The sequence below is a fragment of the Calonectris borealis genome, chromosome W (assembly GCF_964195595.1).
Source record: "Calonectris borealis chromosome W, bCalBor7.hap1.2, whole genome shotgun sequence".
Taxonomy (NCBI): domain Eukaryota; kingdom Metazoa; phylum Chordata; class Aves; order Procellariiformes; family Procellariidae; genus Calonectris; species Calonectris borealis.
In genome coordinates this window covers 4729509-4743699 of record NC_134351.1, presented here as the reverse complement: position 1 = coordinate 4743699, position 14191 = coordinate 4729509, and the positions used below count along the sequence as shown (strand labels likewise).

The following is a 14191-nucleotide window of genomic DNA, read 5'->3' as shown; positions in this document are numbered from 1 at the left end:
AACTATTTCAGAATGGGTCACGTAAGAGTTTCTCTGTTCTATTGCACAGAGATACCCATTCCAGAGATTTTTCAAGAATAATAAGAGTGCTTTTCCTTTTTTGTATATATTGAAGCCTTGAGATGACCCTGCCTACGTACTAACTTTGCAACATCAGACACCAATAAAGTGTATGACTGCCAACACTGTTCTGTTCCAGTATCAGCAAATGGTAGGAACCCTAAAATGTGTCTGTTCTTCATCCCCGCAGTGAATTCTGCTCTAACCAGACAGATGCAGAGCAGCATACAAACTTGTACACAAGAAGGTGATACCACTCCGTCATAACAAGAAGGAACTCAAGTCAATCGCAAATATAGATAGCCCGAACAGTGAGGGCTACTACCAATCAAGTCAAATAAACTCAATTTGAAGACCTATGAGGAGGATTCCCCATGCAGACACTGGTTTGTTTTGGACATATTTTGTTGTGTTAGCTGCAACAGATGAGGTTTGTTATAGGTGGCTAAAACACAATTAATCCGTGCAGTGGCTGGAACATGATTACTAATAGTAATGGCTATCTCGCACAGCAAATGTACAAACCATATGCCTAACATTAGTAACTAGAGAAATTTGAGTAATAACAATAAACAGCTTGATTGTTTTAGCAAGCTAACATTACAGAAAAAACACACACACCCCAAGTCACAAAGAAGCCACAAATACATACAAACAAGCTTACCGGCAACGGAAACAGCTTCCCATTTACTTTAATACACAAACTATTAGGGTAATTATCTTCTTGAGGGCAGCTTGTCTCTGCTAGGCATAACCTACATCCCCAAAAAGAGAAAGCGTCATTTTCAAGTGTCACCGCATTCATATGTCCCCACATCTAGACTTACATTACATTAGCCAATTAAGAAGCTATAAGAGAACGCTATGAAAAAGGTACCTTAGCTGAACTTGGACTGTGTAATCTCTCCTGCCCCCTGGCAAGAAGTCCCTGTGACAAAGAGAAAGAAAAAGAGAAGTACCCATTTAGACAGCAGGTCTCATATTCCAGTCATATGCAGAAAGAACTGGCACGCCTGCCCCAACATCACTCAACTTTGCTCTTATTTTTCTTTTTTTGAGCTATGAATAACTCTTAGAAGCGACACCTCTGTTTAGCTACTGCAAGTTGAGCAGGACATTAGGATCAGCATCGTCTGTCAAGAGTTTACAGTAACAATAAAGTATGATGTTGCCAGAGAGGAAAAAACCCTATGAATTCTCTTGGCTTACACCATAGGTCTTACAACAACATGAACCCTGGGACAAAAGATAAAAGCAGCCTTCCATTTCTGCAGCCAGGAAACATGCAGGGAAGAAAAGCTTACCACCTCTCTAAATAGTCACAATTATTTGGAACAGAGTAATTGTTAACTCTTTAGTGGCATAGCATTTACCCCAACTGCATATAAATTCTGTGCACAGTAGTTCCTGAAGAAAACAGAACAGATAAATTCAGGGTAACTTCGGTGAGGATTATCACTCCGCATCTGCAAGCTTATGCGATGCATAAAACGAACCAAAAAACCCACACTTCCTCCTGAAATTTTGCAAAAATTTACCTACACTATGCCACACTCTTACTTCTTACCTGGAAATACAGATTTCTCTGACCTGCTGAGGTGTTAAAGCAAAGATAAAAAACTTCTCTTGGAACCTCTGAATACTGCTCTGTACTAGAAAAAAAAAAAGACACAAAAGAGGTTTAACCAGGGTGATTAAAGTCATTGATTAAAACAGGATCTGCAGTTGAGTTTTTGCTGGAACAAGGCACAAGTCACTTAATATAATCAAATTGTGGTTTAACTGCATATAACTGTCAACAGGAAAGCAATGGAATAAATCATTCATTCAACTATATTCAGATGGCTTAATATTACATTACACTTCAGCACTAAAGAAGCTTGGCAAGCCACGTTCAAACAAACACACAACAAAATATAACACTAGATACCTGACAAAAAGAGTACCACAGAGATGTTTAAAATAATGTAGTACATTATTTTAATGTACTACAAAAAAAGAACGTGCACCAGAAGTTATTAACGGACAGCTGGAAAAAAATCAATTCAGAAACGCTGAAGGTAACTAAGCCTTTGAGGAGGAAGGGATGGAGCACAACTCCTAATGCCAGAGAAGCCAGCTAGACTTCTTGTCTGGGAATTACCCCTCAGTAGCACTTGGCAAAAAAATAAATAAATACAACTTTCATATCAGAATCCTACTTGTCTGTCAGCCATGGGAAGCAGCAATATTTTAGTATTAAGGGTTCGTAGTATGCACGTTACTTTTCTACTTTCTTTGGACTTGAGAAGTTAGAAATCTTGACCTGAAATAAAGGTAGATTGGACTTGTTCAACAGTTTAAAGTAAGGAGGACAAGGAGGACATATGCAAAAATGGCACAACTACACCAGGCAAATTTGGAAGAGTTAGACTGTCTTGCACACTGTGACATTCAGAGAAGATGATCTCTATGCCCAGAAAACACACACAAAAAGGACACAAACATGAAATAGAACCCAGCTGGAACAAATACACACACCAAGTTCCTCAAACAACTCAAAACAGCTACATTGTGCACATATGTGCGCACACCCCCCTACACACAGACAACATTTTGTATTTTAAAATAATACTTGAGCACATGTAAAAAAGATCGTGGAAATATTTTGTTATTGAATTGAGTGTGGGTTAAAACTAAACCCCACACCTACACCTGTTCTTGTGTTCTCATATTAGCACAAAAGAATACCTACACCTTTTTTTTTTCCCCTAAAGAGTCACAGTGAAGCAGACTATACTCCTAGCTCTCGGACCTATTTGATTTCTGAATCCTTAATTCTCAAGAACAAAACACATGTTTGTTCCATGTCCCAATCACCCAGGTCTACTAACTGGGAATATAAGCTATCCATATCTATCTAAAAATATTAAATAAAGGAAGCCTCATTTCCAAATTTGCTCATGAATCCATGTTAAGAATGATTTTCAGCCAATGTTCACATCCTTCTAACATCAGAAGGGCCCACTATTTGCATATCAAGCCATTCCTCACATCTCATTTCCTCACTCCTCCTCACACAAATCTGAGTTGTAGCTCTGGCTGCTGCCACCTTCAGGTACTGTGCTCTGGAAAGAGTTTGAAAGCAAGCAAGTACTCAGTTAAATTAATCTTGTCCCCCTCACCCATACCCTAAAAGGACCCAAATGTTACAGGACTAGATAATGCTCACTCCTACAAAAACCAGGCAACGTGCAAAGAGCCTACAGTCTTCAAGGGAAAGAGGAATTTACATGCAGCTCTAACTGTAACATGGTGACACCCCTAAGGAAGCATTCTCCTTTCAGAAAAAAAGGATCATTTCCAAAGTTGAGGAAAACAGCTGTTGGGGAAATTTCATATCACTGCCACCTCTAGATACCATTGACCAGGAAACAAAAGGTAACGGCACAGCAGAAATATAATGCGGAACACACGCTGCATTATATGGGACAGAGTGACTATGTGGCTGGCAACCAGTCTGGTTAACCGAGCCAATAGCTGTCCCATAACACAGAACAATTCAGGAAACTAGTTAAGATACTCAGCTACTGCACACAGTGAGCATGAGCAGGAGTTAACCAGGACATCGTGGCACTAACAGACTATCTCTGTAAGGGTAATGGCAGCATGAGCCATAGAGCTGTCCAACACCACAGCAGCTATTGTACCAATACACAGGTTGGGTATTAAACTTTTCTCTAACAGGGTGTCACGACACACACAGTGACAACAGGCATTGTAAAAAATGCTTGTTAGTAACGTTTGCTGCTTGAGGTACTGGAGGATGACCAATGATCAGTGTACGCCTCACTGAAGTACAAGTCACAGCCTCTATTATCAGTTAAGAAACTAAAATGTTTAAGAGGATGCAAACAGCTTGCTGAAGTATTTCTAAACAATATGGCTAAAACAGTTAGGGAACATTTTTTACCATGTAACATAAGACAGGTTGAATTTCAAGACAGAAAACAATGTATTTCCAAATAATTAAATACGTTTAAGGCGTTTGAGGAAGCTTGAGATTTCAGGTTATTTGGAAGACAAAGGTCCACTCCACATTTTAACATACAGCATGGCAACAACCCGTAGGCTGAGAAACCTTCACTAATCTGAGTACAACACTGGACCTTGCTGCACAAAGTATCTATTTCAGTGGCAGATGTCAGAAGCTGCAAAATTGTTGCAGTGAGATAAGAGTAAACTAAGCAACCAGCGAATTTGTTCTCTTTACGTTGCAACTTATTAATTTCCGATCCTGAAATCCTTTTCCTGTTGGCCCCGACACAGGTTTTGCTCACTTGTGTACCAGGCAGAGACTTCAGGTCCAAATCTTTCAGCCAAAAGTGGAGGTTCAGACTAGATATTAGGACGCATTTCTTTACCAAGAGGGTGGTCAAACACTAGAACAGGCTTCCTAGAGAGGTGGCCAATGCCCCAAGCCTGTCAGTGTATAAGAGGCATTTGGACAATGCCCTTAACTATTACTCTTTAACTTTTGGTCAGCCCTGAAGTGGTCAGACAGTTAGATGATCATTGTAGGTACCTTCCAACTGAACTATTCTACTCTCTTATTTAATATCCAAAAGCCAAAGATCTTTATTCATATAATATTTACAAAAGAGAACACTATTTTCTGAAGTGTGGCTTGGCACTTTTGGGGACAAGTGGTGAAGAGAGGGCAAGGGTAGAGACGAGAAGGGAAGGGAGTTTCCACTTTTCCCCAGCTGCAAAAAGCCCTTTAAGTCTGGACTTAGTACTGCCATAAGCAACACCTATTTCATGAATTAAGCAACCTGCAGAGCTATTAAACACTTACCTAGACTTGTAGGTTTTATGAGCACATCAAGCACATCGTAAAAAGGTAAGCTTTTCAGTTGAACATCGGGATGAACGGGTGGAATCGGAGGGGATGGCTGCTGCATCTCAAAGTGGGGCTTAGTGTCTTGGAGGAGCACAGAACTGACAGGCGAGGAAGGAGACTGAGGCGTGACTGAAGTAGAAGGGAGTGGGTGAATGCCAGCAACAGCCAGGTCAGGCTCGACAGGAGAGGAACTATTGTCCAAATTGAAAACCGCAGGTTTTATAGCTGATAAGTCCGAAAGTCCTTCAATCGTCCTTGGGTACCGACGCCTATAAAGTTCTCGGATTTTTATCTGAACTGCCGGGCTGCAGCCACTCTTCAGTAAGTGCAGTGCCCTCATCAGGAGGTCATGTTTCCGCCCGCTTTTATTACGTCCAGCAAACCCCAACAACACTTGTAGTTCAGAAACACGAAAACTTGATACCATATTCTAGAAAGTAAAGAGAGATAAACACAGGTGAACCAACAGTACCCCAACGGAGGCCTTTCTGAGGAGCATGGTGAAGCATCTGAACTTCCATCATTCTAGTTTTACACCTGTCATCTCAGATACTACCCACACCCTTGCCCAAAGCAAGAGTATAGTTAGTTTAACGCAAAGTAACAAAGTGTCCAGGGTGAAGGTTGAGTTTGGTTGTGTTACTGATTTCAAAGACTTCTAATTGTTTTCACACTCAAAAATAGCAACAACAACAACAAAATCTTAATGCAACCCATGCAGTGCTATCTTAAATTCAGAGACAGAAGCATAAGCTCTTACACAAAATCTGTCTCACTTCATGAAACAAACAAAAAACCAGATGAATCAATATTATCACCTCTCTTCCAACACATTTTAAGAAATAAAATAAGCAGCTGTTTAAGTTCCACGTAGTTTATTCTGAAACATCCTTTATTTTGTGCAGCATGTTAAATGCAGGCATGAACAGAGACAGGCACGTCAGGTTTCACTTTTGAAAGGATGGCACAGCAATGTCGACACTTTTTGAAAAGCTACATTATTTCATACTCGCAGAGTGTTTAACCAACAGAATTGATTCTTCCAGAACATAACAGAAAACTTTCTGTCCTTTTCATATCATGTTCTGGTATCATGGGACATTGAAAGATCTCTTCAAAGGCAATAATACTATTTACTTGATTATCAGAGTTAGTTTTGGAAGACTGAGGATTGAACTATGAAGTTCATAAACAGAAAGATTCTCATTTAAAAAAAAATTAAAAAATAAAAAAAACCCACTATGCAAAAGGAAGCAATCTTCTCCCCCCATTACTACAGACTAGTAACTTGGCATAGGGGCATCATCTCACATTTTTGTGAGCAAGCTCTCTTTTCAGAGGTATAAAATTGTCCAGAATTCTTCTAAGCAAATTCCTTCCTATTTCTGTGGGACCCTTCCACCGTAACAAGGAGGTTAAGTTTTAAAGATGAAAGAACATATGACTTTAAACCTTCTGCTGTACCGTACCAACTCCAGACTTGGGGACTGGCAGATGAAGGCCCTAAGTGAAGGTATAAAGTAGTAGACATCTGGGATCATAAAAGATATTTTTAAAAATAACAGTTCAAAAGTGCATTGTTGACTTTTAAATAGTAGTCCAATATACAATATTTAAAACTTTGGGCATTGATTTCAGACAGGATACAACTCAAAATGCAATGTTTTGTGTTTACCTTCCTTAATCCCTACTATGCAGTTAGAGTTTACACCCATGTATTCTAACACAGATCTGATCTCAGCTGAAGCTTTAACACAACTATGCTACAACCACACAGTCAGCCACCAGAACAAGGTCTGAACTCCCCCTGCGTCCCCAGCTGCTTGCTCCCCAGTCGCTCCTTAATGTTCAGAAAATTGTTTTTACAGTAAGACAGATCAGGGAATTGAGCCCGATGAAAACTCAACTTGTGCCATTACAAGACAGCAGGAGCAAGCGGCCAGCCAGGACATGCCTTTTCAAGGGCCACATCTATTCATGCATATCAGAACAACCATCTAAAATACTATGGCAGTACTCTCATCAGGCACACCCTTTCATCATTGTTAAGGGAACAAGGTTATCCTATTTCAGATACTGAATTTCAACATTTCCAGACAGCCGGTTTGGGTACGGTGATGCTTCTATCAGGTAGCTACCAGGGAGCTAGCCCAGCAGTCTTCAAACCGGTATTCCCCCAGCACCCCATCTATAAATGCACCACAGATGCAGTTGCCAGTGAAAGCAGCGTCACATGAGGCTTACCCTACCTACTGAAGAAGAGACTAACAGCAGATGTCACCTTAATTTCATCCCAGCAACTTCTCTCAACAGCAAAACCATACAAGAAGAGAGGAGATGGAAACAGAACTCCATCCAGTTTGCAAGCTGCTGGAGAAGGTTAGTTTCCACCTGGCATTCCCCTGCTACTTTTCCTTAGTCTTACAGTCAAACAGGGTGAGAAAAAGTGTTTCAGTATTCATGAAAAAATAGCTTGAAATACTGCAACAGCTTTATAGTCATGCCACATAAAAAAGAAATCACATAAAAGAGAAATTGTGTTAAGAGAGAATACTGATATTCAAGAATTTACTGAGAACTTCATGTTGCATGCTTCCATAGATAGTTGCATAAGCTTGATAGCAGCGTCAGCTCCTTTTTTTCAGATGCAGGCAGTAAGCATGGTTCTGGATTCCATAATCAGAATGCAAATGAATAAAATAATCCTTTACATTGAGATTAAGGAAACAGCATGTATTGCAAAATACTATTACCCTGCCTGCTGCCTTCTGTGCATTCCTGCAAGTTAATCAAGGTGAAATGTGCAGTCAATCACGCCTTGAAACAGCTAACATTTTATGCGGAAATTCCACAAACTAGCATTTTGTTACAAGATGGATTTCATTTTATTAGAAGACACGGGCTGGCTTCAATACCATAGTCAGCAAGATTTTAAATTGGTACCTCCATTAAAAATGCTTAGGAGTATAAAAAAAAAATACATAGTTTTGTCCATCAACACAAAAATCTTACATATGCTTTTGAAAGAAGTCTTGCAAAAGTGAGTTTTACTGGAAGTAATTAAACAATGGCTTTTGCAACATTTTTCCCTAAAGCTGATTCTACATTCCCTCTAAGGCAATAACAACCATGTGCATGAAAACGCAGCTAGTCTGATCTACACGTTTTAGCTTATTACTCCATTTACAGATATATCAAAGTGGACACTCGTTCTAATCAACAAGGTTTTATGGAGGCATAACATATGGTTAGGAGCATTTATAATCATGGTGCAAGACAGATATTACTTCCAACAAACCCTACCAAGTTATTTTCTTTTGGGGTTCCAGCAATATTGCAGAAGACTGCAGCCTAGCTATTAACATGCTTTTCACATCACTGAATTAAGATTAGACATTCAAGTTGTGTCATGTAAATGCCATCAATTTTCTCTTAAGTGAAGTTCTTTACAGCTGCACAGCCCAATAAAAAGCTTTTTTATCACAGAAGACCAAAGCCATTTTATTTTTAATATTTCTCCATGAACACAAAGAGTAGTTTGACAGAACTTTAAGGAAGGAAATCAGATTGGATAATTCAAGTACTTCTATATTCCAGAAACATTTTTTCCCCTGAAATTCATACTTGAAGGTCATAAGAAGTTTCACAGGGTTTTTTGTTTCTTATTGTTAAACTATAGCAACCATGATTCATAAGGAGAAATATTGTTCTAAACCATTAAGCCGTAGGTGTATCTGGAATGGCATTCATTTCACAGGGATGATAATGTTAAGGAGTCCAGGAAATGCTGACATGCTGCTGAAATTAAGGGCAGGCATGTTTCAGAGCAAAGCAGGGGATGAAACATCTCTCTCAAACAAGAGGTACGTGATTCTCCACACTCCCCCTTGCCAAAGCTACCTGCAACAGTCATTGTACTTACATATATGAATGAAAGGTAACCAAGAATGCCTGTCAAATTCTTGACATATATCTACAAGCACCAACGACTAGCTTCTAGGGCAACCGCAACTGCTCAAGTAGTGAACCCTACACTTGAACCTGCAGAAGCCATCCAAGTCAACTCAAAAGTTCTAGTCCGTCTCCACCTAAGAGCTCTGCTTCAAACCCACTGCCTTCCAGATGTTTTCTGAAGTGTCTGAAGGCTATATAGGGAAGGGACACACCAAGGACCAACCCCACAAATGCTCGCTCCTGACTTCAAGCCCTTTTCTGGACACTCCTAGCAGAGAAGTACATTTGTGACATCTTTTGCAATAAATTCGCAAACATGCTGACTTACAGTGGGCTACAAATGTGTGATACTGGTAAGAAAGAGCAACTCGTGTCTTGGGATGGTTGAAGACCTCTACACTGACCCAAAAGACAAATATAAATGTATTCTGAAAACTGATGTAACTTGTAGATAAAAAACTGCAAGTCCTGGGAAAGAATGAAGATGTCACTAGTTAAATCTGTGTAAGTAGTACAGCACAGTAGGAGCAGCTCTGAAGAACACAACAGTTGGTGCAAACAGCATGACCATCAGGTCCTCAGAATTATGGGGATTTTCCTTTGGACTAACTCTAGCCTGGCTCCTAAATTAGGCATTAGTCTTCAAAGCTGCATGCACTTAATACACAGTGAAAATCCAAAATCAAAGACTTGCGTTCATTTCACATAAGACGCTCAAAACAAAGCTTGACCTATCTCATTGCAGCCTCATTTTTTAAGTACCATAAACTACATTATCTCCTTCCTCTCCCCCATCACTGTATCTCAGCACAATCATTAATTTTTAATTATTCTAGATACAACAAACTTTTAAGGTACCACAATAAGCCTCACTGGTCTGAAAAAGTGACTATGCATCTAGGAAGAACAGGGGAATTACGTACAGATACACAGTAACAGTATATTATCATAGGTTATTAACAGTATTTTATCAGAGGTTATCTTATTTAATACAGTCAATGTTAATTGCAACCTAGAGATCACTACATCACCAACAGAAACTTCTGAATATCTATACTGTCCATCATTTTAAGTTCACCCCAGACCAACACACGGAATTTGATTTCTACATCAAACCTCCAAACTGGTCGGCATATACAACACAATATTATTAACACAGTTAAAATAAAACAGAGTACAACAGTGTGTTCGGCAACAAGCTTTCAGTGTTTTCTTCTTGGCTAACAATTTAGCACTAAGCACTGCTTCACCTGGTAAAGAGGCAAACGCTGTCCATTCAGACTGGAAAAATAAAGCAAGAGGAGTGGAAAGACACCAAGTCTGGTATGAATGAGAGATCCAATACATACAAGAATAAGACTTCAAATTCTTTATTTTAATATGGTATCTGAACCATATTGCTCTTCACATTTGAATTACATGACTTCAGTACTGGATGTGCAAGAGCAAAAATTAAAAGTGGGACTTACTTTCAGCATTTATAAACTGTTTTTCCAGTAAATTTTGTGTAATCTCCCCTTCCACATAGGACATATGAGCACACTTCCATCTCCTCTCACTAAAATGAGGGTTTTTTCCACAATGGCCATGAAACTGATCATTAATGTAGCACAAATTAGTTTTGGCACAGGCATATTCATTTGCCTATAAAGAGCTTTTGTTTCTCCATAAAGATGAAACTAACACATTACTTCAAAACCTGATTAAACACAAACTGAAGCTGTTATCTTCTAAACTAGGGATCTGCAATGTTTCAAGGATAACATGCACTCTGTATTATTTGCTTCCGAATTAGAGTTAGGATGCCAGCAGAAACTTAGGGGACCCAAGAGATGTTCTCTCTCTCTCTCTCTCTAAGTAATAATATATAACCGATCCTTTTATCTGCAGTATTTTGCTGAGATGCAAACCGTAGCTTCAAGCCAAATCTCGATGAGTTCAGAATTTGTTGGGAGCTGGAATCGTTTTCTCACAGATGGCTCTCAGAAGGAGCTGTAGTTCCCCACTCCTGGGCCAATTCTGTTCAAAAATGTGTTCACATGCCATCTCTGGCCTCCACACCAGACTGCTGACTTCTGTTCCACGTCCGTCTATGCACGTGTAATCCCTTTGACGTTCATTGGGCTGCTCGTGGGTAAGGATTATGGATAAAGGTATGAGCCATGTTTAAAAACACATCTGTGAACAGCAGATCTGGAAATTGTATCTCAAAATACAAGAAAGATACAGTTGCGCTCACCACATCTTCTCAGCAACTCCCTCATATTCCAGAAACTGGTAACCTACAGAATTCAATAAACACTACTAATTAATTAAGGGTTAATCTGAAGGTCTGGAAGGGTAAGCCTTATACTGGACATCTTCATCAATATCTTGAAAAGTAGTGACTGTGGTTACAGCTACTTCTGAATCTTTTAACAAAACTGAAGATTTCCAAGAGGCATGATGTAACAGCAGGTTCCTTTGAGTCTCTTTGTTTTCTTTCACTACAGCCTCTCAGTTACAACCCTTCGGTCATAGCTCCCCAGAACTTTTACTGTGAAGATCCAGAGGATGGCAGGGATGGTACTAACAAATATTAAAACGACCCTTTGCCGTGAGAATAGAAAAATGCTGCCCCTGCATGTTGCCCTCAAAAAGAGGATTTAAGAGAGAACTCTGACCTCCTGCCTTTACTCAGTCCTTAACGATTTACTAAAATAAATTCAACTCTCCAAATTGCCCTACTAGCCTTTTATAAGGCAGGTAGAGATCACATAATACAGGAAATTGCAATCAACGAAAGAGCAGCAAACAATACTGCCATAAAAACGTCCCATAAGTTAATCTATAAAGCAGCAGTTTAAGATCACTCCTAAGGGACAATTCATGAAATCTACTGGGGATGGGGGGAGCATCTCTCTTCTTTGGCCAAAAGCAGGAAGATTTGGTTGTCTGAAAAAAACACTTGAACCTGCAAACCAAGTACCTGGTATTCAAGCAGACACAGTCAAATGTATCATCTTTTTTTGGAAAAAAAAAAAAAAAAAAAAAAAGAGGCAGTAAAGGCCTTGAAGACACAAGGCAGTCTACTATATTCTCTTCCAAAAAATATCTAGAGCTTTCCCAAAATGGACCGTGAATTACTATCAGCTGCATGTTGAACAGACATTTAGAGAGGCTCCAGGCTAGCAGATTCATTTCACAGGCACTCCAGTTTACAAATAAGATGAATGGAAACATCAAAAGACATTTCTTCAGACTAGTATTTTTTTAGCTACTGATACCTATTATTTTGAGTGACGAAAGGGCAACCCTATAGTTGGCCGGAAACCCAGTTCCCTTTTCCCCCCATACTTCCTGTGTTACTTTTGGCAAGCAACTCAGGTGTATATATAATTTCAAAGGTATTTAGGTACCCAATTCCCAGACAGAGTCTATCAATACTTATGCATATCTAGATAAGTGAATATAGCGCTTTGGAAAATGTGGATCGCAGCTCTGGCTGAAGCCTGGAGGAGAGAAGCTACACAAAGAAGAGTTATCTCTGCTACAAAGTTTACACTGGGGGTTTAGCCACCTACGTAGCAACACCCTTTGAGAGACCGTGGAAAGAGGGCTGAAAATGAGTCAGGACACTAAACAAGAAAACATGTAAACACAAACAAGTTAAAAAAAACCCCAACGTTTAACTTAAAAAAAAATAAGCCAACCCTTCTTAAACCTAAGATTGAGATAGAGCACTGTTGTCCTCAAATAAAGAAACTTAGTTCTTTCCATGAAATTTTTATTACCAAGCTCCTCAGCTACACTACAGCCACTTCAATCCAAGCGGTGTTAGTGCTGGAAGAAGCCCTAGTGTAGGAAATTCTCTGGTGATTGCAGCATATTTCCCACTGTTGGTCAGGCTACAGTCAGTTCAGCCATCAGACCTTTCGCTACACTAAAGCCTAACTCACAGTGGTTCCTATTTAACCGGCTTTTATTCCTTCTGTAGGAAATTCTAGGTCGGGGGGGTTCAGTGTGCATGCAGTATTCCCTCAGCGGCCCTTCTGCAGGTGTGGATGCTGCAGAAGGACAACATTCTCCTTCCGAACAAAGATACTCACAGATTGTTCAAGAAACATAAGGAAAAAGAGAAACGATGTAGTCAGCTCTTTGTGTACACACCTTAAAATACAAAAGGCCGCGCCCCCACCAAAAAAATCTGTTACAGAAAGTCCACAACTGTGATATAAAAAGCATACAATTGAAGATAAAACCGGTCTGAAAAGAAATACCGGATTTCACACTCCACAGGCGCAGTTTTCCCAGTTAGAAATCGGTTAATGAATTTTCAAAAAAATGCAGTAATTATTAGTATTTTCAAAAATTCAGTAATTATTCGGCATTCTCCCTTCAGTTGGCAGTAAGGGCATCACGGCGCTGGGCCCTCCCGAGGGCGCGGAGCCCCGCCAGGCGCCATGCGAGCCTCCGGCACCGGGCCGGGGCCCGGCTTCTCGCCCGGTCGGGCCGCAGGCAACAACCGAAACGGCTTTTAAAATGTCGGGGGTGGTAGGACGGACCCCACCAACATCGCAACCCTCACGGCGAAGATGGAAAGCTTCCCCGAGCCCCCCCTCCCGGGGAAGTGACAGGGAGGGTTTCCCTCGGGCAGAGCCAGCGGCGCCGCCGGCTCCCGCCGCCCCCCCGACCGCGTTTCAGGGCGGCCCCGCTTCCTCCCTGGGGAAGGCGCAGGCAGCCGCGGGGTCGCGGTGGTTTCCGGGCGGCCGTTACGGGCTGCCGCCTCAGCGAGAGGCGCTGACGGCTCAACGCCCCCCCATACCCCGGCAAGCACCGAGACGTGCGGCGGGGGCTCCCCGTGAGGAAAGGCCGGCGGAGGGGGGTGGGCGAGGGGCCCCCCGCCGCGGGAACGGCCGGGCGACATCTTGGCCCGCGTCTCCCCAGCCGCCGCCTCTCTTCCTCCTCACCCGCAGCTCCTCGAAATCCGCCATTTTCTACCCGCTGCTGCTGCTGCTGCCGCCGCCGTCGCCGGGCCCCGCCGCCGCCGCCACCATCGTGCACCCTGTGCGCGCCCCCGGCACGTGACGGGGGAGGGCGGCTCCGGCGAGTGGAGGAGAGCGGGGGGCTCCGCGCCGCCTCCCGCCCGCCTCTCTGCCCGGCGGGGCGGCCCTGAGGGAAATCGTGAGGGAAAACCAGCCTTGTTTTGTCCACACGCACCCGGCGGTACCGGCCCGCAATGCCCCTTACCGAGCCCGGCCCCTCCGCGACCCCCGGGGTCCCCAGCAGGCCCAAACCCGCGGGGCGGCGGGGAAG

General features: G+C 41.8%; 1 protein-coding gene across 5 annotated transcripts in view; it reads right to left on the bottom strand.

The window, feature by feature from the left end:
* LOC142075070 (E3 SUMO-protein ligase PIAS2) overlaps window positions 1–13964 on the bottom strand; it is a 31091-nt gene extending 17127 nt beyond the window's left edge. For all 5 annotated transcript variants that reach the window (XM_075136076.1, XM_075136077.1, XM_075136078.1 and 2 more), the window contains exons 1-5: window positions 13846–13964; window positions 4898–5372; window positions 1628–1712; window positions 938–988; window positions 725–815 (exon numbers count right to left, since the gene is read on the bottom strand). In XM_075136076.1, coding sequence (XP_074992177.1) covers window positions 725–815; window positions 938–988; window positions 1628–1712; window positions 4898–5372; window positions 13846–13869 — 726 coding nt within the window. In that variant the 5' untranslated portion in view covers window positions 13870–13964. The remainder of the gene's footprint in view (window positions 1–724; window positions 816–937; window positions 989–1627; window positions 1713–4897; window positions 5373–13845) is intronic.
* Window positions 13965–14191: the final 227 nt, after the last annotated feature.